This window comes from Urocitellus parryii, chromosome 5 (assembly GCF_045843805.1).
Source record: "Urocitellus parryii isolate mUroPar1 chromosome 5, mUroPar1.hap1, whole genome shotgun sequence".
Lineage (NCBI taxonomy): Eukaryota > Metazoa > Chordata > Mammalia > Rodentia > Sciuridae > Urocitellus > Urocitellus parryii.
The window spans coordinates 128,931,550-128,955,955 of NC_135535.1; the positions used below are offsets into that span (position 1 = coordinate 128,931,550).

Sequence of the window (24,406 nt, forward strand, 5' to 3'; positions counted from 1 at the left end):
AAATTTGGTTTTCCAAAATTAATTCCAAGATCCAATATCTAAATATTTTAGCAAAGTAGGGCAACAATGGAAAGAAATGACTTAATGGGCCTCTGGAATGAAAAAAAAAAACTATTGTAAATCTTAGTTTGAAAAATACATCTTATGCAAAAGATATAATGAATGTCTCAGAATTACATAATGATGCTTATATCAAAGTTTGTTGGTCAAGTAAATGGTAAGAACTAAGTAAAATGTAAGATTTGCTTTTTAACAAAGCAACCTGAGTAATATGTTAAGTGTTAGAGGGGGATTGGAAAGAAATTGGGCTGGGCAAACATTTCCTCTTGGGCTCTCTATATAATCAACTATTTTACATTTGAACTGTTCATCACGGCATCCATGTAATAGAGAAGAGGGACTCTGCCTACCTATGAGGTGCTTCCCAGAGCAAGAAGGCCTTGTCTTGCTGCTCTAGAAAAACAGTGTCTTCTCAAATCCTAGAGCCTAACAAGAAGAATAGGAAATGGAAGTAATTGATGTCAAAGTTAATCCATCCTCATTGGACTCCTTTTAAATTGAGTCATTCAAAGACCAGCTGGAAGTACAGACTCTAGCTAAAGAATATGGATACACATTTGTCTTGAAATTGGGGAGCAAAATTAATCAAATTATATTTTTATATATGTTTGAATAGTATACAATAAAACCCACCAATCCATAATTAATATGGGCTAATTATCCTTTACTGGGCATTGTAATCCCTTCAACCAAATAGCCAAGCTGTAGTTGTTTTTATGTAACTTTTGTTTCACTGAAAAACATGGGAGAATGTCCTGATAATGTCCAGTAAGGTCGATGAGTAAACACTGTTAACCCTACAACAAATGATGCTGCCTTCAGGGAGATCTGGGAAATGAAAAAAAAATCGACTGATATACCAGAAATGCATATTGTATGTTTAACAACTCTCTTCACTGCAGCGTGAACTCCGAGACACTTGGTAATTTCAAGTGGGAGGAACAGAAGTCTTTCTCAATTCAAACTCAGAAGTTTCCGAAGAACTTCAAGCACAATTACATGGCAAAATTGATACTGCTCCTATATACATACATATATATGAAAAACAACACAATGATAAGTAATTAACACTAATAGCCACTTTTGGAGAACACATTTGTAATTTTTCAACCACATAGGATAACTCCCCGAAAGAGCAAACACTTAACTACAAATAAGTAACTTAAGTAAGAACATCTTTATCTAAGTATATATTTTAAACTATGAAGAAGATAGCTTTTCATAGTGGTAGTGTCATAATCAATGAGGTTGATCTGAGATGTGATTATTGCTAATTGAAAAAGAAATTAACAAAACATGAGGAAGATAGTTAAATGATCATAATACAGTTCTCAGTCTAGACGTAGTTTATTGAAGTCTTAACTAAACTAAGGGGAAACCATCTCATTTTCCTTATATCTGAAGTTCTTATAAACTGAAGTCTGATGCCTAAAAACGTGGCTTTTCCATAATGCCATGCTGTTTAAGTGACTTATCTAAAATTATTTGTTAATAAACTTATGGATAAAAATTTGAGATATCTACCAGCACCCACAAATACTTTCTGAGAATGAGTGGTATCAGAAGAAGTATTAAAAAAATAAAGGTACACAATTCTTTGTTTTATATCTTGTCATTTTTGCATCTTTACAAGAAAAAATTTAATTGTCTTTTTAAATACTTTTTATTTTGTAGCATAGGTAGTAAATTGGAAGTTGTACAGAAAGGTCCTTCTCCCAACTTCCCCCAATGATAATACCCTGCATAATTTTAGTACAATATCAAAACCAGGAAATTGCTACTGAGATAATCCACAGAGCTAATCCTATATAAAATTCTAAACAGCCTCTTATACTAATCTTTATATATATAAAATCTAAATTCCATATATATAAAAATTTGTGGGTAATTATTTTCATTTTAAATACTCTCTTCTCCTAGTGAATAACTAATCTATGACATAAAATTTTCTATTTTTATGACATGCCAATAACAATATTTACTGGCAAGTAGATATCTCAAATTGCTATCCAGAAATTATCAAATAACTTGTGATACTAGTCTTAAATAGCATGGCATTATGGAAAAGGCATGTGTTTAGGCATCAGACTTCAGTTACAATGTTGGCAGCTCCTTCCCTTGCTATCTGAGTGACCCAGTGGAGAAGACTTCATTGCTTCATTGCCTTAAGTTCTTCATAAGAGTATCATAGCAAAATGATATTTACTAATGTCTACCTCAAATAGTAAGGATTCAGTTATACCAGGTATATAAAAGAGCTTTATAAATTACCAAGTGCTATACAATGTTAATCTTTGTGTTCACTATTCTTATTAGAATTTACATGGCGAAAAACTTACCTTCGTTTGAATCATGCCAGAACGCTGTTCTCTCATTTGGGTCACTATATTCTCAAAGCTGAACTGTAATAAGATGACAGTAATTTTGTATTATTCATGAAGGGGGAAAAGCACAACCCCAGGGATTGTCAAATGAGTACTACATACCTCTTTTTAGCAAAAGAGATGTCGACATGTAACCAGAAATTTCTCATTTCCAGTCACTAGAAAATGTGCCTTTTTAAACTTACTCCAATAAATAAGAAAGACTTATTGTAATAGGTTTTCAGGAAAATGCAGGAAGCAATCATTTATAATAAAAAATGTTCTCCAATATACAAACAAAATGATCTTCAAAAGAAATAACAACATATTTGCCCTTGCATACACCTTTGTGTTATCCAACGGAAGAACTGAAAGCAGCAATACAAGACTGGGAAAACAGAAGATTTTCTCTACCTTCAAGAGTAGCATAACTGTTTTATAAGCAGCCCTGTCAACTCAAATGGAAACTTGAACAAAAGTTGGTTCAACACCAGATTCTGCACCTTTATGCAGAGACTGCTACAACCTGGGGTGTTTACTGAGTGGGTGCAGGTTGCAAGAATTGGGTGCTATCCACAGCGACAACAGATACTTTCTAGGAGGTATTTAGAAACTTAGAGCAATCTAATATTGGAGCAGCATTAGGAGTATGACCAGCTGAACAAGTCACAGACCACCTTAGGAGTTGCTGATCTTGCCTGAAGAGTCCTATGCGATACAAGCTCATTACAGTCATGTATTGCAAGGCCATGTCAATGTGAAATATTTTAATCCAAAAGAATATAAAGTTTTTTTTTTTAGTGCAGGGGATGTAGCTCAGTGGCAGAACAGAGAGCTTGCCAAGCATGTATAAGGCCCTGGTTCAATCTCCAACATTGAAAAAAATATTAAAAATACGCATTCCTTTATATTTATAACATGTCATTCTTATCATCTTCATAATAAAAATAATAATTAAGGCTTTCTAAATATTTTAATTTTTGTAACAAAGGTAAACAGGAAGTTGTACAGGAAGGTCCTTCTTTCTTCCAACTTCCCTCAATGGTACTACTATCCAGCATAATTATAGTGCAATATAAAAAACAGGAAGTTGTCACTGGAACAATTCACAGAGCTTATTCAGATTTCACTAGTTTTATACAGTCATGTATGTGTATTTATGTGGATTTCTATACAATTTTATTACTTATGATGATTCATGTAACCACAACCACTAACATAATACAGAGCTGATCCTTTATACCACAAGATTTCCTTGTGCTATTCCTTCACAGCCAGCGACCCGATCATAAACCCCTGACAACCAGTGATCTCTTCTTAATCTTTATAGTAGTGTTATTTCAAGAAAGTTACTGAATTGAATGACAATATCTAACTTTTTGAGGTTGATTTTTTTCTCTCAGGGTAACTGTCTTGAAATGTATCCAAGTTATTCCATTTATTAGTGGTCTCATTCCTGTTTTTATTGCTAAATAGTAATCCATGGTATGGATGTGTACTGGTTTCCAGTATAAAGGTGTTATGAATAAATGTGCTAGGAACATCTTTGTACAAATTCTTGTATGAAATTTTCATTTATGGAATAAATGCCCAAGAATCCTACTGATGGATTATATGATAAGTTTAGTTTCTTTAAGGAAACTACAAAAGTATTTTCTAGAGTAGCTGTACCATTGTAAGTTCCCAATGTATGAGTATAGGTAATATAAGGGTAATCCAGTTTCTCTGAATCTTTGCCAGCATTTCTCCAAATCTGCACCAGTATTTTATGGTGTCACTATTTTTATATTAGCTATTCTGACAATAGTACACATATCAAGGTTTAATTTGCTTCCCAAAAGATAATGAAGCTGACAATCTTTTCATGTACTTGTCATCTGTATACTCTGTTAAAAACTCTGGTCATGTCTTTTACCAATCTCTAACTGGTTTGTTTATTGTTGTTGTTTCACTACTGATTTTTGAGGATCCTTTATATATTTTAAATGCAAGACTTTTCTTGGCTTGCAAACAGTTCTGCCAATTTTTAACCTGTCTTTTCATATCTTATTAGGGTACATTACAAAACAAATTAGGCCAGGAAAAGATAAATCTATTTTCAGATAGCAAAAATCATATATATAGAAAATTTCAAAGAAATAAAAACTAAATAAAAATCTTTCAGAATTAATAAGTGAATTCAAAATTCAAAAAGAAAGGTCACAGGATACGAGATCAACATACAAAACCAACTGTATTTCTACATTTCATGTTCATTACAGTAGGAATGTGGAAATTGAAAGAAAAACAATACCATTTACATTTGCTCTAAAGAAAATGAAACAGGATAAATCTAACAAAACATCTACAGGGTCTGAAAATTACAAAATGATGAAAAAATACAAAGACCACCTAAATGAAAGGAAAGATATATCACCACACTCATGGATTAGATGATTTATCATAGCAAAAATGTCAATTCTTCCAAATTAATCTACAAATTTAAGACAATTTCTAACAAAATCACATCAAATTCTTTTTGTAAACATATCCAGCTAATTCTGAAATTTGTATCAGAAAACACAGACCCCATAATGCTCAAACAACTTTGAAAATGAATAATAAAAGTGGAAGGAATCATTCTATCTGATGTTAAAACTTAGTACATAACTATAGAAATCCAAAGAGTAATACTGGCAGGACATATATACAGATCCAAGGAATATAATATAAAACCATAAATAGAGCCATATAAATATGCCCAACAATTTTTGACAAAAGTATAACAGCAATCAATAGAGGAAGAGCAGCCTTTTCCACAAATAGTGCTGGAACAACAGTATTGCTTTTAAGCCCAGAATTTTTTTTTTTTTTTTTGGTACTGGGGATTAAACCCACGGGTGCTTTACTACTGAGTTATATCCTTAGCCCTTTTTATTTTGAGATAGAGTCTCACTAAACTGCTTAGGTCCTAAGTTGCTGAGGCTGGCCTCCTCGAATTTGTGATCCTCCTTCCTCAGTCTCCTAAATCTCTGGGACTACAGGTATGCATCACTGCACCCAGGCAAAAATAGAAAATTTTTTAAAAATTTAAAAAATGAACCTTGACCTAAATCTCACACTGTACATAAAAATTAACTTAAATCTAAAACATAAAAATACAGAATTTTTCAAAAACAACAGGGAATAATTCTTTAGGATACAAGATAGGTAATGACTTTTTTGACTTAACATCAAAAGCACGACACACAAAGAAAATTTTTAGGTCTCATTGAAATGAAAAATTTATTTCTTTGAAAGCTTTAAATTGTGACTTCATATTATATTTATTAATATTTCTAAATTATGGAAATAAATCTATATTATCAGTCTTTAACCTTAATTTACTGATGATGAAATAAACATGGATTTTGGTCAAGAAAAGACACAACTTTCTCAATGAGGCCATAGTGGTCAAAATAAATGACAATAGAGGTGACTGAAAAGAAATTAACACCAAAAGAGTTTTCATACTAATTTTATCTTGAATTATGACTCCTCATGAATTGAATTATGTAGTATTAATTGTGAAGTGCTAAGACCATATGTATTTATTTGCAAAGATATACTGACTATTAACTATACTGTTTCACAAAATAATCATTAACTTACTTGTCCTTTTTATTCATTTTTATTATTTATTTATTTATTTAGGTTCTGGCGATTGAGCAGACCAGGGTGCTATACCACTGAGTGACATCCCTAGTCATTATTTTTTTTTTTTTTTGAGACAGGGTCACACTCAATTACTAAGAGTCTCAGTAAGTTGCTGAGGCTGGCCTTGAATTTTCAATCCTCTTGCCTCAGCCTCCTGAGTAGCTGGTATTATAAGTGTGTGATACCACACCCAGCCTTATTTGTCATTTATAATAATAACTAAAAAAGAATCCAAAGACAAAGAATTATTTTATAGAATATTAGATAAAAAAGCTAACAGAAGCTGATGGTGAATGTTTCAAACATAATATTAATGTTCTAGAGACTATATATAAAGGAATAATTTGAATTGCTAAGATTAATATACACATACACATTTGTCAAAACAATGGTGAGAGACTATTTGAAAGATGTGTTCTTGGAAAGTCTGGAAAAAAGATATCATTTTCTTATTATATCACATAGTTAGATAAATCTGGGGACTGGCTAATGATAGGGAGTGGTACCAATTTATGGAACAAAAATAAGAAGAAAAGTATTTACTATTGAAATTTAATGAAGTCATTGATATGGATAACATAGTGATTCTTTCAGTATATGTGTGACATGAACATAATATGGTAAGGAAGAATTCTTCCTTTTTCTCAGCTTGATTACCAATAAACTCTACTAGTTTAAAACTGTATAAAAATTCAAAGCACTACATTTTCAACAAATTTTAAGATCACTTTTTGTGTAGTATGATATTGTGATAGGAAAGCTGAAGTAACCAAAAAAAATGTAGTTGGTTGAGGTAGTTACACAGATGAAGAAATTTGTGCCAGAAGAAAAATCAATAGGCTGCTTCAAAAAGATTCTTGCTAACAAAAAAACAAAAGCAAAAACCAACACCTGCCAGATGAACTAAAGTGTGCTTAGTGCCATAGTACAAATTTTTATTAAATATAGGGCAATGTGTTAAATTTGGGATTATTCTCCTTATTACATGATCATTCTCTATGTTAGCTGAAAATTAACAATTATTATTGCATGCTGAAGATGGTAAAAGAAGGGAAAAGTTCTGCTGAGAATATCTGAAATCCTGCAAGTCAAGAACTAGTTTGTGCTACGTGCAATGGCACACACCTGTAATCCCAGCATCTCAGGAGGCTGAGGCAGGAAGATTCTAAGTTCAAAGCCAGTTACATCAATTTAGTAAGGTCGTAGCAACTTAGCAAGACCCTTTCTCAAAAAATAAAACAATGAGCTGGGGATGTTGCTCAGTGATTAAGCACCCTGGGTTCAATCTCTGGTACAAAAAAAATGAGAGAGAGAATAGATTAATAACTTTCTTGATTAAATGCATGCTCTCATGGGACTGGATTAGTTACTAGTGGACAGGCCACCCCTCATGTTTATTCTCTTCTGTACACACTTGCTTCTCTTACTATTTCCACCATGAGTTAAAGTAATACAAGACCCTTGCAAGATGCACTGTCTGATCTGGAACGTTTCTGGTTCCAGAAGTATGTTACAAAATAAACTTTTATATAATAAACCTTTGTTTTACAAAATACCCTGTGTCTCAGGTATTCTATTATATCAACATTAGATTAATACATATCTAACACACTAATCACAATCTTGGATGTCACATCAATATCTTAAACTGCTTTGAAAGTTTCTAAATGCTTACTCCTAATTTTTACATACTAAACTTGCTGCAGATAACAAACATGCTCTGATGAATAAAATTTCTGAGGAGAGTAGAGGAGGGCATCACTAAGAACATTTATGTTAAGTGACAGCTCCGTGATCTATGGAAAGTCAATAAAGAAACAATAAATGGATTTCCTATTTTTGAACCATTATAAATTTCATCAGATCAGAGCATCTTTAATTGTAAGATGCACCATTATTTTATATATCACTAAGAAAGAAAAATACTAACAAGTAAATGACATGAGATTAATTATAAGATACATTTTAAGTTTTAAAGTTTAAAGAAGCTATAATGTGGAGTGGAAGCAATGATCCATACTTAGACTTGATGATGAAAGATAATATTTATAGCTTTTCCAGTTGCCACAAGGGACACAAAATAAGGGTAAATACAAAATTAAGAAATTACAATGGATAATATATAAATAAGAAACATGCTAAAGTATTTTCTACTAAAAGTATAAAATATTAATTATAGAAATAAGATAACAGACTCTGCTAATATTAGCATTTTTAGGACATTTTCATTTTTTGACTGCCTCGTATATATTATTTTCTTTTCTTTTAGTACTAGGGATTGAACCCAAATGCACTTTACACTGAGCCCTTTTTTATTTTGAGACAGAGACTTGATAAATTGCTCAGGCTGGCCTCAAACTTGTGATCCTCCCAAGTAGCTAGAATTACAGGTATGTATCACATGCCTGGGTCTATGTCCTTTTTGGTAATGATACTCTGAGTTTGCTTTGGGAAACTATATTTCTTTCATTCTCAACCAAATGAACTGAGGTAGATGGACCACTACATCCCTCTGTTATTAGTTCATAAAAGAAGCTAATTTTCAGTCAGAAAAGGGACATACTAGGAGATTTTGGCCTGAACTTCTGAAAAACAGATGTTCCTCCATCCTCCAAGGAATAATTGGAATTAGATTTTTACTCCCTATTTGATATTATCTGAGAATGAGTGCTGGAACCACAACGGCCATTTTTCTGCTACCAAGGAGACCTTTCACTGTTAGAGTATGACTTTGCAAAGTCTGAGAGGGCAGGGATTTGACGATGGTTCTGACAAAAACGTAACTTTACAGAATATGCTTGCCAGGGCAGATATTTAGAAACCTGTTTCCTTACGGCTGAGGTATGCACTTTCACATTTCTTGTGATCGTTCTATCAGCCACTTTCCCCCTAGTGTTTGCTCAGTAAATAGGTAATGAGAAACAGATGTCTTCCTCTCCTCACTCCTGCAGCATAGGAATACAGTTCAGTAAGTAAGCCCTTTTAGCCACAGATCTCAAGTCACATTCCCAATCAGCTTAGGCAATAACAGTTTAATCACCATATATTAGATCCCAGTATCTATCTCTTACTAGTTCCAAATTTAGGAGAAAATTAAAGGATTGTTAATGCTTGACTAAAACCCAACAATATTATTGCCCTTATTTTATATAAGTGTACTGAGTTTGAGAGAGAATGAGCAAGTTACACAAAGTCACCAAAATCTGATGTGGTAAAATTGACAGTCAAACCTAGAGACCTCTCATTAGCTCTGAAGTCTATATTTTTTTTCAGTGTGCTCAAATGTACTAAAAACAGGCATAGTTCATTTACAAGATACTAGATACTAAAAACCATGGTGGGTTACAGAGGAAAGAAAAAAGAAGATAAACTCATATTAACTATGTATCTACTATATTTTCAGACACTATTCCTAAGTGATTGATTTATATTATTTCTTAGATCCTCACAATCACACACCTCCCCCCCTGAACCTGCAGTAAGTTAAGTGAGAAGCAGGTATCCAAATCTCATGTACTTTCAGTTTTTAAGTTGCTCCTAAAGGCCAAATATTAGTCTTCCAATATTATCAGGCTGTTAAAAGTAGTGTTACATAAACAGCATTGTTTTATCTGTTTGATTCACATACTTACTGAAAAGTTCTTTTCAATAGCACAGAACACAGCATCCACACATATGAATACCCCTGTTCGGCCTACACCAGCACTGCAGTGAACCACTATAGGTCCTGTAAGGTGGCTCTTCCTTACATAACGAACATATTTTATGAAATCATCTGCTGAAGTAGGAGTGCCATGGTCTGGCCAGTTAGTGAACTGCAAGTGTTTTACAGAGTGGCTAGTTCCTGTCTGTCAGAGAGAGAGAGAGAGAGAGAGAGAGAGAGAGAGAGAGAGAGAGGGAGAGAGAGAGATTTATTGATTTCTTATACAAGAGATTTAATTTCAATTTCTAATATACCAATAATAATACAATCCTTATAATAGTGGACATACCATATTATACTAATATTATATAAAACTTTCAAAGAGAACTCAAACCTAATTTTGATTTATAAAAATTCTGAAAGTTGCCAGGTTTGAATTTTTTCTCAATTTTACAAAGCAGAACTCAATAAAACAATGAAAATAAAAATATTAACAGTCAACACAAATTGAGCTTACCAAGGGCTTCCCAAGAAATAATCCATTTAATCTTCACAACATTCCTGTGAGTCATCCCTACTTTATCCTTTGTTTTTACAGATTAGGATTAGGGGGATTCGGAGGTTTTTACTAGGTCACAAGGCCCATATGTTTAAATTGGGACTTTAACATAGGCCTCCTGAATTCTAATTCACTATTTTTATTCTGCATGAGGTTGCAGAAAAATCAAGATTTCAAAATATTTAGGGTAAAAGATATGCCAATACATTAGGAATATAACCATAAAAGGCAATCTAGTTTAGCTTTTATATTACTAAATATAAAAACTGACAGGGGCCTAACCAAACTCCTCTAGTGATGTTGTCAGGTTGTTTATGAACATGAGAGCAGACTGTAGTCCCAACTATTGTTCTTAGCACCCTTGAAGTATACTCATGAAATTCTTCTCAAGATTGACATAGGTAACACTTGGAGTTTACCATATTCAATCCAAAGGAATCATCACTCTTTCCCCAGTGTGGGAACACTGGCTTACCTCACCAGGGTCCCTCTTGGAAAATTCAGAATGGGTTTCTCCCTTTTTTTTTTTTTGGTAGTTGTAGATGAACAGCATGCCTTCATTTTATTTGTTTCTTTTTATGTGATGCTGAGGATTGAACCCAGTGCCTCACACATGTAAGGCAAGTGCTCTGCCACTGAGCCCCAGCCCCAGCCCATTTTCCTCCTCTTTGGTTTACCCTAAGATGTTCAGACCCCTCTTCTAATTTGTGATGGTTAATTTTCATGTCTGCTTGGCTGGGTCACAGTACCTGGATATTTGTTCAAACATTATTCTAGATATTTCTGTGAAGATATTTTTTGTATTATAGTATATTATAATTTAAATCAGTGGACTTTGAGTAAAGCAGATTACTCTCTAGAACATGGGTAGGCTTCACTCAGTCAGCTGAAGACATTAAGAGAACAAAGACTAAATTCCCTTGAACAAGAGGAATTCTACCAGCAGACTGCTTTTGGACTCAAACTGGAATTCTTTCCTGGGTCTCCAGTCTACTGTCCCATTATGTAGATGTGTCAATCCTCCACAATCATGCAAGCTAATTACTTAAAAGTAATATTTTTTTTTCTCTTCTTTCTCTTTCCATAAACATATAAATCCTATTGGTTATCTTTCTCTAGATAAACCTAACTATAATAAGAATGCTGTGTTATATGTTCTATATTAATGTATTTAATATAGTTTTATACCTGAAATCATAAATCTAGAAAACCTCCACGTCACTTTGGCTATTAATATGTTCTATATTACATAACACTTGACAGTGACAGAAATAACTTGAGATCTGGAAATGACAGTGAGAGGAGACGATATTTAAAACAACTTTTAACTTAATACTGAATAGAAAACTCATTTGAATCATTGGTGTATGAAACTAAATGATGTAAACAATACTTCAAAATCTTGTGAAGGCACCAAATTGAGAGTTGCTATTATCAGATCTTTACTGTACCACTGACTATTGAGAACTTGCACAAAGGTGGACCTCACTAATTTCCTGATCCAATGCCATGTAGATGGAACTCCTGATGCAGACTATCCAACCATGGGCCTCAACTTAAAGGCCCAGCATTGGCCCCCTTGCCAGGGCTTCATAGGATATCCTCAGCATTTGAATCCTTGCAATGGACTATTACTCTGTGCCTCCCACTTGATATTCTCTCTCTCTCTCTCTTTTTTTTTTTTGAGGTACTAGTTTATTTTTTATTGATTTTTTGAAAAAAATAAATGACAGCAGAATGCATTACAATTCTTATTAAACATATACAGCACAATCTTTCATATCTCAGGTTGTATATAAAGTATGTTGACATCAATTTGTGTCTTCATGCATGTACTTTGGGTAATGATGTCTATCACATTCCACCATCCTTGCTAACCTCCCGCCCCCTCCTTTTCATTCCCACCCCTCTGCCCTATCTAAAGTCTGTCTATTCCTCCCATGCTCCCCCTCCCCACTCCACTATGAATCAGCCTCCTTATATCAGAGAAAACACTTGACATTTGTTTTTTTGGGGACTGGCTAACTTCACTAAGCATTATCATCTCCAATGCCATCCATTTACCTGCAAATGTCATGATTTTATTCTCTTTTATTGCTGAGTAAAATTCGAAAAAACATATCAAAAAGATCTTGTACCATGATCAAGTGGGATTCATCCCAGGGATGCAAGGTTGGTTCAACATTCAGAAATCAATAAATTAATTCATCACATCAATAGACTCAAATATAAGAATCATATGATCATCTCAATAGATGCAGAAAAAGCATTTGACAAAATACAGCACCTTTACATGTTGAAAACACTAGAAAAACTAGAGAACAAAGACTAAATTCAGGGATAACAGGAACATATCTCAACATCTTAAAGGTTATCTACGCTAAGCCTCAGGACAACATCATTCTAAACAGAGAAAAATTAAAGGCATTCCCTCTAAAACCTGTGAAGAGGGATGCCCTCTTTCACCACTTCTATTCAACATAGTTTTTGAAACACTGACCAGAGCAATTAGATAGACAAAAGAAATTAAAAGGATATGTATAGTAAAAGAAGAACTTAAATTAGCACTATTTTCTGATGATATGATTCTATACCTAGAAGACCCAAAAAGCTCCACCAGAAAACTTCTAGAACTGTAACTGAATTCAGCAAAGTAGCAGGATTTAAAATTAACTCCCATAAATCAAAGGCATTTCTGTATATCAGTGACAAATCATCTGAGAAGGAAATGAGAAAAACTACCCCTTTACAATCAAAAAATGAAATAAAATACTTGGGAATCAACGAAAGAGGTGCATTAAAATTCTTATTAAACATATATAGTGCAATCTTTGAAAACTACAGGATCCTAAAGAAAGAAAACAAAGAAGACCTTAGAAGATGGAAAGATCTACCTTGCTCTTGCATAGGCAGAATTAATATTATCAAAATGACTATACTACCAAAAAACTATACATATTTAATGCAATTCTGATCAAAATCCCAATGGCATTCCTCATAGAAATAGAAAAAGCAATCATGAAATTCATCTGGAAAAATAAGAGACTCAGAATAGCTAAAGCAATTCTTAGCAGGAGGAGTGAAGCAGGTAGCATCAGTACACCAGATCTTAAACTATACTACAGAGCAACAGTAACAAAAACACCATGGTATTGGCACCAAAACAGACTGGTATACCAATAGTACAGAATAGAGGACTCAGTGACTAAACCACAAAACTACAATCATCCTATATTATTAGACAAAGGTACCAAAAACATGCACTGGAGAAAAGATAGCCTTTTCAACAAATGGTGCTGGGAAAACTGGAAATCCATATGCAACAAAGTGAAATTAAACCCGTATCTCTCACCATGCACAAAACTTGATTCAAAGTGGATCAAGGACCTAGGAATTAAACTAGAGACTCTGTATCTAATAGAAGAAAAAGTAGGCCCTAATTTTCATCATGTGGGATTAGGTCCCAACTTCCTTAATAAGACTCCTAGAGTGTAATAATTAAAACCAAGAATCAATAAATAGGATGGATTCAAACTAAAAAGTTTCTTCTCAGCAAAAGAAATAATCTGTGAGGTGAATAGAGAGCCTACATCCTGGGAGCAAATTTTTACCCCTCACACATCAGATAGAGCACTAATCTCTAGGGTATATAAAGAACTCAAAAAGCTAAGCAACAAAAAAACCAAATAACCCAATCAATAAATGGGCCAAGGATCTGAAGAGACACTTCTCAGAAACGGATATACAATCAATCAACAAATATATGAAACAATGTTCATCATCTCTAGAAATTAGAAAAATGCAAATCAAAACTACTCTAATATATCATCTCACTCCAGTCAGAATGGCAGCGATTATGAAGACAAACAACAATAAGTGTTGGCAAGGATGTGGGGGAAAATGTACACTCAAACTTTGCTGGTGGGACTGCAAATTGGTACAGCCATTATGGAAAGCAGTATGGAGATTCCTAAGGAAATTTGGGAATGGAATCACCATCTGACCCAGCTATCCCTCTCCTCGGTCTATACCCAAAGGACTTAAAAACAGCATACTACAGAGACACAGCCACATCAATGTTTATAGCAACACAATACACAATAGCTAAACTGTGGAATCAACCTAGATGCCCTTCAGTAGATGAATGGATAAAAAAATTGGCATATATACCCAATGGAATTTTTTTTATTTTTTTATATCTTTTTTTTAAGAGAGAGAGGAGAGAAGAGAGAGAGAGAATTTTTTAATATTTATTTTTTAGTTATTGGCGGACACAACATCTTTGTTTGTATGTAGTGCTGAGGATCGAACCCAGGCTGCACGCATGCCAGGCGAGCGCTCTACCACTTGAACCACATCCCCAGCCCCATACCCAATGGAATTTTGATCTATCTTCTCTAAGCAATACACCATATGGAACTGATTTGTTAGTGTCTTCCTCACTAGACTATAAAAGTTCCAAGAATAAAGACTGTGTCTATCTTCTATACCCAGGAAAGTTGGAAAAGTGTTTACAACAATTCTTGCTGTCCACTTCTTTTCTCAATTCCTTATTCCTTCTCCTTGTATAAAATGCTTTTCCTTTTGAGTTTCACACATATTGGCTTTATCTTCTCATTGTTATCACCCAGTGACTTAATTTCACAATCTTGCACATTCACTGAAAATCCTAATCTTATCCCTTCTATAACTTCTATCATCATTCAGAGTAAAATCATTTCTAAACTTCACAACAAACACAATAACCTCACAATATTTTTATTTCTGTCTTTCAGGGGAGACCACTTCCTTTCTTCTACTCCCATTATTGACCACCAAAACTATAACATCTGGTATAGAATATTTGCAGTTCTACAATTCCAACATCAAGTTGTGGCCAGAAGCTCCTACACTACTATCTCAATATGCTCCACTTCAACTCCAATGTCGAATGACCAAATGGAGGTCTTCATGTCCTCCATTTACTCCTTGTTTATTAACCCTCATATATCACTAAGCAACTTACACTTCACAGTGGATTATCTGAATTATCTCTTACCAAACTGTCAAATCTTTGATTATCTGAATCTTCCCACATGTACTAGATAGCATTCTACCCTGAATTAGTCCTCTAGTCTGTGTTCAGGGATCCCAAAGTTATGCAGCTAAGAAGAAAATAATCACACAGTTGCATGTTTTGTTGCTTGTGCAAATTTATGGGTCCACCCACTAGCATCACTCATTATCAACCCTTTCTTGGTCATTGTCTCTGTTTCAATCAACTTATTTGGTGATGACTCCAAATCTCAACAGTTCTTTTCAAGATTCCTGTTCAACTCCAACTTCTTTTCACTCCTGATGAACACACCATCACTAACTTGTTAATCCAACCCATTTGAGTAATGTAACTTACCACTTTCTCCATTCCATTTCTATTTTCCAAATCTATTAAAGCATGAATTACTCTACACCATTGTTTCTTTAATTCTTTTAAAGAGAGAGAGAGAGAGAGAGAGAGAGAGAGAGAGAGAGAATTTTTTAATATTTATTTATTTATTTTTTAGTTTTTGGTGGATACAACATCTTTATTTTTTATGTGGTGCTGAGGATTGAACCCAGAACCCCGTGCATGCCAGGCAAGCTCATTATGGCTTGAGCCACATCCCGAGCCCAATACCATTGTTTCTTAACAGAACATTCTATAACAATGCAAATGTTTTACTTCTGTGCTGCCCCATATAGTAGCTACTAGTAACATGACTAATAAGCACTAGAAATGTAACTACTGCAAATGAGGAACTGAATTTGTCATTTTATATAAATTTAAACTTAAATAGTCAGTCTACACTGTTGAACAATCTAACTTCTAATCCTTCCTTTTATCATTTATAAGCCACAAGTCATAAATCACTTAAGTCTACCAATTCAACTCAACTGCATTATTTGACCATGCAACTCACTAAAATTCTTCAATGTCTCCCAACTGGTTTTTTATTACAAAGTTCATACTCTTTTGGTGAAAAAAAGACATTTCATGCTTTAGATGGATAGTCCCTGCTTACTTTCTATCTCTTCATTTTATATTTCATTATTTTCTGAAACTGAACTCTTACATTATAGAAATACTTAACTATTTATATTTCTATATACACATCTTATGCAGTTTTATATGTGAGTCATTTATTTCCTCTATCTTTAATATGGGTAATTCTCCATCCAGATGTCACCTCCTCCAGTAAATCTTCCCTTAAACCTCAAGAAAATCTAAGTACTTCTTTCTGAGCCTCCATACAGATCCTAATATTACCACTGACGATAATAATTCAAGAATCAGTGAGTATATTATCTTGTGCTATTTAATAAGTATCAGTAGTGCCTGGCAGGGTGGTTAGCACTTCAAGGACATATCTGCCACATTCAGCAGAAGCAGCCAAAGAATATCCAGGATCAGACAACTTCTAATACTCACTCTCTCCATCCCACCTCTCCAACTTTCTTTTCTTTTCAAAGTTTGGTTAATACAGAAGTAAAAGTGATGGTAGTTAGTTTCTTCTATAAAAGGGAAGTAAAAGGTTACTTATCAAAGTATTTATTCAGTCTATATTACATCTTAATCCTAATTTTTAGTCCTAATATATCTGCTTGTGTAGTATAGTACAACATACACTTAATATTTATTTTTAAAAACTTACAGACTTCTCCACAATTTGAAATATTCGAATGATGAAATATTTAAGTATCTGGTATTTCTCCTGGAAGATACGAAGGTGTTTCAACTCCAAAGGCGTCTTCAGTGAAATGGGCCAGTAATTGTGGCATTTCGTAACTCCATCCTCCACATCTCTGGTTATCATGGCAATAACATTAGAATTATTTTCCAAAACCATTTGCCAGAAGTCATTTGTAGTGTGTGGCAGTGGTCCTTGGGTAGCAATATAAAAATTCTCTTCTCCATGATTGACTATTCTAATATAACTAGCATTGATGTAGTCCATGCTTTTTCCAAGAGGAACACGTGTTGAATCATCTATTACAAAAAGAGAAACATTTGGGAAATAAAGGAAAAGTGGGAGATGCAATACACCCAGACTTCATGAAAGCATTTCACACATGTATCTCTTCAACCAACAGAGAAGATGGCCTAGAAGATTCTTCTCAAAAGGGTTGAGTTCATAAGTTTTCTTTACCCCATAAAACACACTGGCATGACCTAAGAAACAAACAATTAGTGGAGTTTTATTTTTTAAGGTTTTAATATACAAAGAGGAATGTCTACAGCATCTAGACACTTTGAAAAACTCCTCTTAGATATAGTAAAGATAGGATCAGACCAAAGAAAATATATACTAGCTTGCAATTGAACACAGCAAAGGAGGAGCCCTCTGAAGCAGTAAATGAATGACATTCTCCTACAAATCTGGGAAGCCTGAAAACTTAGAGCAGCAGGAGCCAGAAAATATGACAGGTGACTTAAGATAATCACAGGATTAATGGAATTCCACTGTGTCCTCTGCTAAAGGCAGCCAGCTTTTATATTCACCCTCAGTCTTCAACTGATAAAGTAACATGCCAGTCAAAGCTTTTTGTGGCAAAAGAATGTTGTAGCATTTGCTCCCAGTAACATGGGACTTGTCTAACATGTCTTTTACAGGAAATATGAAAGGAAAACCTAGTTGCTTGGCCCATTAATAAAACTTCATTGTCCCAAGAGCTCTTCCTTCACTTGACATAAACACTTGGAGTTCTTATTCCACTACTGCTGCAGCACAGAAGTAGAAATGTACATAATACCAAAGCTCCTTCCTTACATGCAGAGCTTTCACTAATCACCTTAGAATGATGTGGACTATTGATCTAGCAAATATTGCAATGTCAACAATAACTGAACAGGGACTTAAAATGATTTCTGATAGAACTATTCTCAAACTGCAACATAACACACAGAATCCTTCTTTTATAAATATGTATTTATAGGAAAAACAATTGCTGGATAGACAGTATTTTTAAAAAGAGACCATTCTATGAAATCACTGTAAATAATCTTCTTTCAAAAAAGTTACTATTTTTCAAATGAAATTCAAGAGTACATTATCTTATTATTTAAAAGGATAAAATGCATCTATGTTTAATAACAAATGTTACATTATATCATATAGCAGGTAACAACATTATATAAAATCTTTTATCATAGAGTATATGTAAATGTGTATGTATGCATGATGCATATGTAATGAGAAGTCTGGCAAGTATTAAATCAAAATACCTGTAGTTATTTTATCATCCAAATAGAGAGTATGTACTCATAGTATGAATGCATTTTTATAATTTAAAAAAAGAAGATTATATGTTTGAAATTAAACAATCTAAAATATTAAAAGCTTGCTTTTAGATAAAAACATGATAACTCAAGCTTATAAGTTATATTTGAACAGCAAACAAATTAGGAAATTTAGAAAATTTGCTTGAAGAATGTTTTTAGAAAAAAGTGATAAAGATGACAATAATGACTAATATGACTAATATGTCCTCATCAAGCACACAAAGGGGATATATAAAAGAAATTTCAGAAACAAAATTTTATAAGACACAGTGGGAAATAACCCAACTGATCATAGAAAAGTCCCCTAAACAGAATATAGTACAAACATGCTGAGTGGGTATGAGTAGGAAGTTATGCTGTACATATCACCTTATAAATTTCAAACAATCCTTTGAGGAAGAGCTATTATCATTCTTGATTTTCAGATAAAGAACCTACTCTGAGTAGTTTGTTCCATGTTGTGCAGCAATTCTATTAGAATCCACAGTCTCAAAATGATTCCACTCTTTTCTAACTCTCAAGGAAGACTCAAGTTTGCAGAAAGAAAGACCTCACTGAGTGTCAGGCAACATTAATGAAGACAGTTTCTAAGATTCTAGGTCAGCAGAGTGTAAGATCACAGAGATAGGAAACAAAAATTGTGCTAGTGGATGGATCACTAAGGATAATGGTGAGTGGTGCCACTCCTGTGTCCACTCCTTGATTCCTGAATACTAGTTATGACAGAAACAGCATTGTACTAATCTGGGGGCATATTCAGCTTCCTGGGGAATACAGCCCATTCCAGCAAGGTATTTCCATAAATATGGCACTGTGATTGAGTCTTCAAAAGGACAACATTCTGTCAAGCTAGCTGAAAGATAGTGGGGGATATAACACTAGTGAATTTCATGAGCATGAACCCACTGCTATAAACCATTTGCCACAAAATGTGTTCCCTAACCAGAAGCAATCTGTGTGGAATATCATGTAAGGTATTCTGTAGATCTATGGATGGTAAATTTGCCAGAAGCACTGAAGCACTGTGTGTAGGGAAGACAAATATATATCCAGAGTAATTTTCTATTTAATAAGAAAAAAGCACTGTTTCTTCCATAATAAAAGGAGCCCATTGTAATCAAACTGCAGGCAGTTGGTTGATCACCCCTGGGAATGGTGCCATACTGGAGACTCAGTGTTGGTCTCTGTTGCTGGCAGACTGGAAACTAAGCAGTGGCTATAGCCAGGTTGGCCTTGGTGAATGGAACTACACATTGCTGAGTGCATATATAACCTTCATCCCTGCTGACAAGCCTGCTTTGTTTATGAGTCCATTGTCCAATGACAGGGTGGCTAGGGAAACAGTCTGACTATCAATACCCACAGAACAAATACCACACTTGATTATTAAAGTTCTCTTACTTTTGCATTCACAGAAGACACAAATATCTTTGTGGTTTTTGCCCAGAGGTCTTTCTACATACCTTTCCCAGACCTTCCTGTCACCAATTTTCTAGTCATGTTCCTTCAAATTCCCTGATCATCTAGGTAAGGTATTGGCCATACCCTATGAATAGTGATAGACTTATACTTCTGGCCATTTCTCTGAAATAAATAACAAATCACATTGCTCAAAGATCTGCCCACTGGGAGTATTTCCCTTCACCATTATCCTTCAGAGATTTTGCAAAACAGGAGATGTGATGCTGCAGCTTTCCATTACTTGCAGTGCCTGCATATCATATAGAACCACCTTAAAATCAGTGTATGTCTTCATTTCCTCTGTCAACTTATCATAGGGAACTCTCCATGAGGCTATAGGCGCACCCTGGCAGAGAGAAAAGAGTGTAGCAGGAATGGGGACAATAGGTATTTGGGTAGCTTCTTCACATAACTTAATTTTTTGGGCCTTTCAGGTCCTGTGTGAACCAAATCTCACATTTACCAATTTAATTTAATGGTTAAGTGCTATTGTACATGTAACCAACTTTATACCTTGGTAAGTCATGGTTAAGCAATCCTCACTTAGTGGGGAACTTAGTTCTCTATTAAGCAGTCTCTACAAAGGCTCAATAGCAGGCTAAAAGCCATTTTTCAAAAGAAGGGTAATTACCCACAAAAGATGGCAGGTCTTTTCTAAGACTTGTGCTATGATACAACTATAGAGGTCTGTTAAAGGATCTGGATACACTACCACCTGCCACTGACACTTCAGGCATGATGAATCTGCTGGGTCCTATGTAGAGCAGCTTGCACAGCATACTAGAAATGTTCAGCAGAGCCTTCTCTTGTTCTAGGACCTCCTCAAAACTAGCTATTTTCTATTGACTTAGTAAATGGGCCAGAGAAACACATCCAAAATGAGTGATACATTGCCTCAAAATTCAGAGGTCCACTAGGAATTGTGCCTCCCTTTTCATTGTAGAAGCCAGATATAGCAATTCACCAATACAATCATTCACCTAAGAAGGGATTATCTCAACATTTCCTACACAAGTGCATCCCTAGAAACTTCACTGAGGTATAAGATCTTTGGATTTCAGTTGGATTTACTTCCCACCCTCTAACATACAAATGTGATGGTAAATGTGAATTGTGACTTTTCTAGCTAAAAGCAAACTATTTCTGATGCTCTTTACTACCAGGTATGCAGGTAAGGGCACTTGACAGATCAATAGCTACATACCAGATATAAGAGGATAATGCCAATTTTCTAAAGCAATGAGACTACAACTGGTATGGCAGCTGCAACCAGAGTCACTATCTGAGAAGGCGTATAGTAACCCATTGTCATTCTCCAAAATTCATCTGTTTTTAGTATAGGCCTAATGGGTGTGGTTAAATTGGGATGTGGTAGAAATCACCACCACTTTACCTTTTAGGTTCTTGATGGTGACACTAATATCTACAACCTTTCTAGGAATACACTATTGTTTTAATTTAAAGTCTTTCCCACTATAATAGTCCTCACTCCATAGGTCAGAGAACAAATACTTGGATTATATATCATGAAATAACCAAAATATGAATTCAAAGTCCTACTGAATCCACTGTGAAATGAACCTAAACTAAAACATCATTGAACGCAGATTTCCATAATACCCTATTGTGACGGATAGATCACAATAATGTGTTAGGTCTCCCGGAATTAGTGTCAGTTCAGTAGTCTCCAAAAGGTCTAATAATTTGTGTTTTCCCAATGCACAGTCACCTTAGTAAAAGGTTATATGTCCCTTGCAGAGGTTGGAAGAAAGGTTAACAGTATAATTTTGATAACATACTGGCATCTCTCCTTACAGACCTATCCTGACCTCCCATTCATTAAATTAGTCCTAGCTCAAGTCTGGGAAATGATTAAGGGTTTGCAATTCTGTCTGGAATCCAATTACACCCACTGTATTTAGGTTTCCCAATGCAGTGGCATCAATTTCTACTGTAATTTCTGACCCACAGCGAAGAGCAATAGCAGAATTCGCCTTACAAATACATTTCTCACAGTGATGAGAAAGCTATGTCCTCTAGGCCCTCCTACAGTAGGAGAAACATGTCTTCCATGATAAATCCACTCTAACATTCCTATCTCTCTGAGCCTTTGGACACCTTCCTCCATATTATATTAATGATGTACTGGTATTTAGAACTCAATTAAAGTAGACCATCAACCAAATAAACTGTTAGAATCCTTTCTAATCCTCTAAACTACTACAACACTAAATTCAGAATCTCTTCTTAGTGAACTCAGAAAATAAATTCAGCCTGACCCAACTTTATGTCCCTTCTATCATTGTCCACACCCTCAATCTCTATTCCCACAAATATTCCCCTAATTTCTGTCTGTATAAATTGGAAAAATTACATAGCTCCTTTGGAGTATAGTATACCTCCTTATGAGTCACACTTTTCACATTACTTTTCAGGGTCTACTTAAATCTAGTTATAGATCTATAAGCAATGAAGAGGTGGTTGTCTGGAGTCCTGAGAATCAATTTTGTCTTGCAAGGCAACAATCTTGGAGGAGGTCATAAAAGTTTCCGCAGGCAAAGTAGGGTTAATCTCCTTAGACTTGTGGTGGGAAGGGTGCGTCTACTGGCAAAGAAGACTCATTAGAGTCAAAGGGCTTGATGTGCCAGCTTCATCAGGCTCTTCTCATAAGTCCCCAACCCAATTTTCAGGATCCCATTCCTTCTCAGTCAGTGCACTCACTTTAACAGCAGATTCCCTGCAAGGTTGGGAGTTCAATTTGCATTGTAATTCAGCCATCTGCAGGATGAGATGCTGAGTTTGTTTTTCAGCAATCTCAGCTTCATGATTACAGGACATAGATGGCTTCTTTGGGACCAGATAAAACCCACAGATTATTTGTGTGCAATATGAGCTGGCAAAGGAATTCCAGAGACCATCTTTTTCTTTTCCTATTTTGTATAGTACAGTTAGGAATAACTAACCAATCTCATTCTACTCATTAGTTTAATAAAAATGTTCTAACTTATCAAATAGTCACTCAGAACCTTGATTCTTACAAGTAAATATTTGAATAAGAGTAAACAATGGTGATATTTTATGTATATCCATTGCCATATTATACCATGGATTATCAGGATTCTATTTACTATTAGGAAAGTCAAAAATGCCTTTAAACATTATCAGATTAGAGACCAATTTATGTGAAACTAATGCCTAAGATTGTGTTCTTCTAGAACCATTCTTAATATGAAACTCTATAAACAGAGAAATAGAATCAATAAGCTGTTTATACATACAGTAAGAGAGATTTGTTTGAAGGAACTGGATCATGTGATTGACAGGGCTGGCAAATCCAAAATCTGGAGAGAAAAGTTGATGTGTAGCCTTGCATCCAAAGGCCATTTGGAGGGAGAAATACTTCTTGCTCAGTGGACTTCAGTCCTGTTTTTTTCCCCTCTCAATGCTTTCAGCTGATTGGATGAGGATCACATGATAGGGAATAATTCACTTTGCTCAAAGTCTACTGATCTAAAATACCTTTTAAAAATGTCTTCATAGCTACATCTAGGTAGTATTTGACCAAATTATTTGGATACCATACCTAGCTAATTTGATACATAAAATTAACCATTACAAAACTAAAATTTTAATAGACAAGATGAAGGAGGAAAGTCTTTACTGAAACTAAATAAATTCCCTATAATACAAGTGAAAGAAAGAAACAAGAAGATAAAAAGCACATAAACAGGAAAAAAGAAAGCACATATAAAAAAAACTACAGAGTAAAAATAATCAGAAGGAAGATAAAAACCAAATCAACTTTTTAACAGTTTATTGGGGTATAATTGTCATACATGTACAAATCATACATGTACATGTCATACATGTACAACTCTACAAATCATTTCTTGTCCAGAAAAAGGAACAAGAAATATTGAGAAAGAGCCATTACTAACAAATGAAAAGCTTCTTACAGCTAAAGAAAGACCTACTAACAGGTTCTCTGACAACATTCCTGAATTCTACGGTAAAAAAAAAAAGATTTCTTATAAAGAAAAAGAGTTATATTACCATCATATTTCTCATCTAAAACCCAGGAAGTTAGGGTCAGTGAAATAACACTCAAAGAAAACTTAGAGAAAAGAAATGAAATCCCAGAATCCTAAAATTAACATTTGTTTATAAGGATAAGAGAAGACACTTTTGCAGATGGTATAGTTTGCGATTATTTAAACCCAATTGCTTATACCTACCTAACCAAACTATTATGAAGTTTTAATGAATTAGGATGGAGATCTTAAATTAAGAAAGAAAAAAAATGAAATAACAGAGCAACACATCTGGCAAAATACCTAAATAAAAAG

General features: G+C 34.4%; 1 protein-coding gene and 1 pseudogene across 1 annotated transcript; one reads left to right on the forward strand and one right to left on the reverse strand.

Annotated features, from left to right (window-relative positions):
• Window positions 1-1,014: 1,014 nt before the first annotated feature.
• Window positions 1,015-17,166, reverse strand: Ptpn20 (protein tyrosine phosphatase non-receptor type 20). The gene is made up of 4 exons (XM_077799022.1): window positions 16,972-17,166; window positions 9,731-9,946; window positions 2,400-2,462; window positions 1,015-1,080 (listed from the first exon to the last, which is right to left on the reverse strand). The coding sequence occupies exons 1-4, from the start codon at window positions 17,164-17,166 to the stop codon at window positions 1,015-1,017; spliced, it is 540 nt and encodes a 179-aa protein (XP_077655148.1).
• Window positions 1,274-1,356, forward strand: LOC113199110 (U4 spliceosomal RNA; annotated as a pseudogene).
• Window positions 17,167-24,406: the final 7,240 nt, after the last annotated feature.